The sequence below is a fragment of the Marmota flaviventris genome, chromosome 9 (genome assembly GCF_047511675.1).
Source record: "Marmota flaviventris isolate mMarFla1 chromosome 9, mMarFla1.hap1, whole genome shotgun sequence".
NCBI classification, from domain to species: Eukaryota; Metazoa; Chordata; class Mammalia; order Rodentia; family Sciuridae; genus Marmota; species Marmota flaviventris.
The window spans coordinates 127,862,263-127,865,665 of NC_092506.1; the positions used below are offsets into that span (position 1 = coordinate 127,862,263).

The 3,403-nt window shown below is 45.3% G+C and overlaps 1 protein-coding gene across 1 annotated transcript; it reads left to right on the forward strand.

Annotated features, from left to right (window-relative positions):
* Positions 1–281: 281 nt before the first annotated feature.
* LOC139707150 (E3 ubiquitin-protein ligase RNF152-like) lies at positions 282–2,559 on the forward strand. Its single transcript, XM_071617202.1, has one exon. It carries the CDS (start codon positions 588–590, stop codon positions 1,197–1,199), a length of 612 nt encoding a protein of 203 aa, XP_071473303.1. The 5' UTR covers positions 282–587; the 3' UTR covers positions 1,200–2,559.
* The last annotated feature ends 844 nt before the right edge of the window (positions 2,560–3,403 follow it).

A 3,403-nucleotide genomic window follows, 5' to 3' on the forward strand; every position in this document is an offset into this window, starting at 1 on the left:
CAGAAGGATATTTTTCCACAAGTTTAAATTTGAAATCCATTTCAGTTTATTTTTGTCTATTGAGAGCATTTTGTTTCCTTAAATCATTGAGGTATCTTTCAGCATTCTGAGCTGCCAACACATTATCATGTGCTTTTTTTCTCATAGTAAATAAAGTGTGCCTGATAAGAACAAATGGTTCTCGCCCCGCTCGGTGCCGAGCGCCTGAAGGCGGTGTCCGACCGGGGACGCGGAGGGCGGCCGGGCAGGTGGGGCGCCGCCCGAAGGGCCGGGCGGAGAGCTGGGCTGCAGGCGCCGCCGCCGCGCTGCCCGCGCCGCCCCGCAGCCCGCCGCGGGAGGAGCGGGTGACCGCCGGCCCGCGGCGTGCGTCTGGCTGAGCGGGGCGGGCGCGCCGGGACCACCCAGCGATGCTGCCGCCGCCGGTGTAGCGAGCGCCCGAGCGCGCTGCGGAGAAAGAAATGAACACGCCCACGAATGCTAGATGCCTGTGAGCTCCCTCGGCGGCACTGGAAAGGCAGAGTGGAGGCCTCCGAGTACCGGCTCCTTGCCCTTGGTCTTGGCGCTGCCCCTGCTGCTCACGGTCCACCATGGAGACGCTGTCCCAGGATTCGCTGCTGGAATATCAGATCTGCTTCAACTACTACAGCCCCCGGCGGAGGCCCAAGCTGCTGGATTGCAAACACACCTGCTGTTCGGTGTGCCTCCAGCAGATGAGGACGAGCCAGAAGGACGTGAGGTGCCCCTGGTGCCGCAGCATCACCAAGCTGCCCCCTGGCTTCTCCGTGTCGCAGCTGCCCGATGACCCCGAGGTCCTGGCCGTCATCGCCATTCCGCACACCTCCGAGCACACCCCGGTCTTCATCAAACTTCCTAGCAATGGGTGCTACATGCTGCCCTTGCCCATCTCCAAGGAGCGCACACTGCTGCCCGGAGACATGGGCTGCCGCCTGCTCCCCGGGAGCCAGCAGAAGTCCGTCACGGTGGTGACCATCCCTGCGGAACAGCAGCCGCTGCAAGGCGGGGCTCCGCAGGAGGCAGTGGCCGAGGAGCCGGACAGGCGGGGCGTGGTGAAAAGCTCCACCTGGTCGGGCGTGTGCACTGTCATCCTGGTGGCCTGTGTCTTGGTCTTCCTCCTGGGCATCGTGCTCCACAACATGTCTTGTGTTTCTAAGCGCTTCACTGTGATATCCTGTGGCTGAGGCGGGGTGCAGGGAAGGCTCTTGTGGGTGTCAACTTAGGGGTTGAGTAGGTGTTGGTGACGGGATCCCAGCGAGAAGATGGGGGGCGACACTGACCATTTGGTGCTGAGCGCTGGCCTCTGGGTTGCCACTTGATTCACCTGAAGACAGATGCCAAGGGAGGAAGGTGAGGTCTCTACAAGATGCCAGGTGAATTGTTCTGAGTGTGGATGGCAACGGCTTTGAAGATGATTGCATGCATCCTCATAATCATGAACTAAATGGGCTGTGATTTATGAGTTTTCAAGATCATGTTATGAGATAGACATACTCTACTTAGACCTTAAACCGTACATGTGCATACCATGTGATCTCTAAATGCGGTAGATGAAAATAAAGATGCTGTGTATACAAGTAGAATTAAATCTTGAATCCATGTAAAAAATTCAGTGAAGACATACACTGCAGGCTTCTTTGCTCTTTTTTTTTTTTTTAATGGAACCCAGTCTTCATCTAGTTGCTAAGATTTTTTTATATATATATACATTTTGAATGGAACCCCAAATCAAAATAAGTGAAATGGATAGTCGTTTTTGTTTTTGGAGAAAATATTTGAACAAGTGTCTCCAGTGTGTTGTGTTTTGTCATGTACCTTCATTTTTCTTCACTTGTGATTAGAGCTTGCTACATGTTTATTAAGCTGAAAGCCCGACAGGGAAGCAATAAACCAAGAAATAATGAGAAATGCCTAATCCCGCAGGAAACCTGTATGCCAGTTTTTCTCAAGCCATCTCACAAAATAAGAATTTAAAATGTAAATATTGTGTATTTGTGTGTATATGTGTGTGTGTGATTTGATTTACCTCAGGTTTTTGAGTCTTTTCAGAAGAACCCCAGGATTAAGACCTCGTGGGCATGAAGAAGTCAAGTATCTGAAACGGTGGGCACCTCGATCCTCCCAATGAGACGTCCCCTACGCGACACCCCAATACTCACCCCTCTGCTCTGTGTTTAAGTCCTGTATTTTTTAAGGCACAAATGGAGAGTAACAAAAGTTTGACTTTTCTCCTAGTTCTGGAGTATTATAAAAGCCACACTTGTTGTTAGCAATGGCAAAACTGATGGGCATTTCAAAAGGCAGTCCACAATTATTTTTTTGAAAGATGCTGTTCCTTGAGCATTAGACCTTTTTGAATTCCAGTTTCCTCTTGTTGGTGTAAGCAATAAAATCTTCTGTGTTTCAAAATATGTTTTTTATTGAGAGAAATGGCAAGGTAGACTTACAATTCACATTCCTAATGTAAGTGTTCTTAAATGTGTAATGGTTTATAGATGTTCATAAAGAAAGAACTGCTGGATTAAATAATAAATTCTCATCTCTGGGTTTAAAAAAAATTAAAAAAAAAAAGAACAAATGGTTCTCTTGAATTCTTCAAGATCTTTGGCTTGCTTTCTATAGGTCTGCAGTGGTTTAGTCATATGGCTGATCTTTTCCTCCACTTTGGAATGTTTCTCCTCTTGCTCTACCTGGTAATTTTCTTCTCTTATTAATTTCCTTTGGAGTTTCATTACATTTTCTTGATATAGTTCCATCATGACTTTAAGTTTATGCTAAAGATTCCGATTTTTGACTTTCAAATTCTGTATTTTCTGCTTGCAAAGCGTGCTGTATGTATACACATGGATGTATAACCAATGTGATCCTGCAATCTGTACACGTGGAAAAATGACAATTTATACCCTATCTGAATCAAATGTATGATATGTCAAGATCATTGTAATGTCTTGAACAACTAATAAAAAAATAAATAAATTTTTTTTAAAAGACAATGTAAAAAAAGATGCTTGTTCTGTCTTAAGATGGTTAATGTTCTATACAGTCTTCCTTTGTTTTACCTACATCAGATAATAAAGTAAAAATTTTATTTCTTTCTCTAAGCTTTTAAAAGAGGCCTTTAACTTAGCAACATAAACCAGTTTTTAAAGCTCCTTTTGGCTGATCTTCTAAATGAGCACCAATTTCTGACTCACTTTCCATTTCCAATTCCAAGTTACCACCATCTGTTAGCACTTCTCCAAGCACAGGAACCCAATCTTTCATCTGCAGCAAGTGTTCATTCAGAGACTTAATGTGATTTTCTTTATTTTTTAAAACTTGTTCTGCATGTACTTTAGAGTGTTCATATGCCGTTTATTAAGGCAATTCAGTTTTTCTTTTCATACTT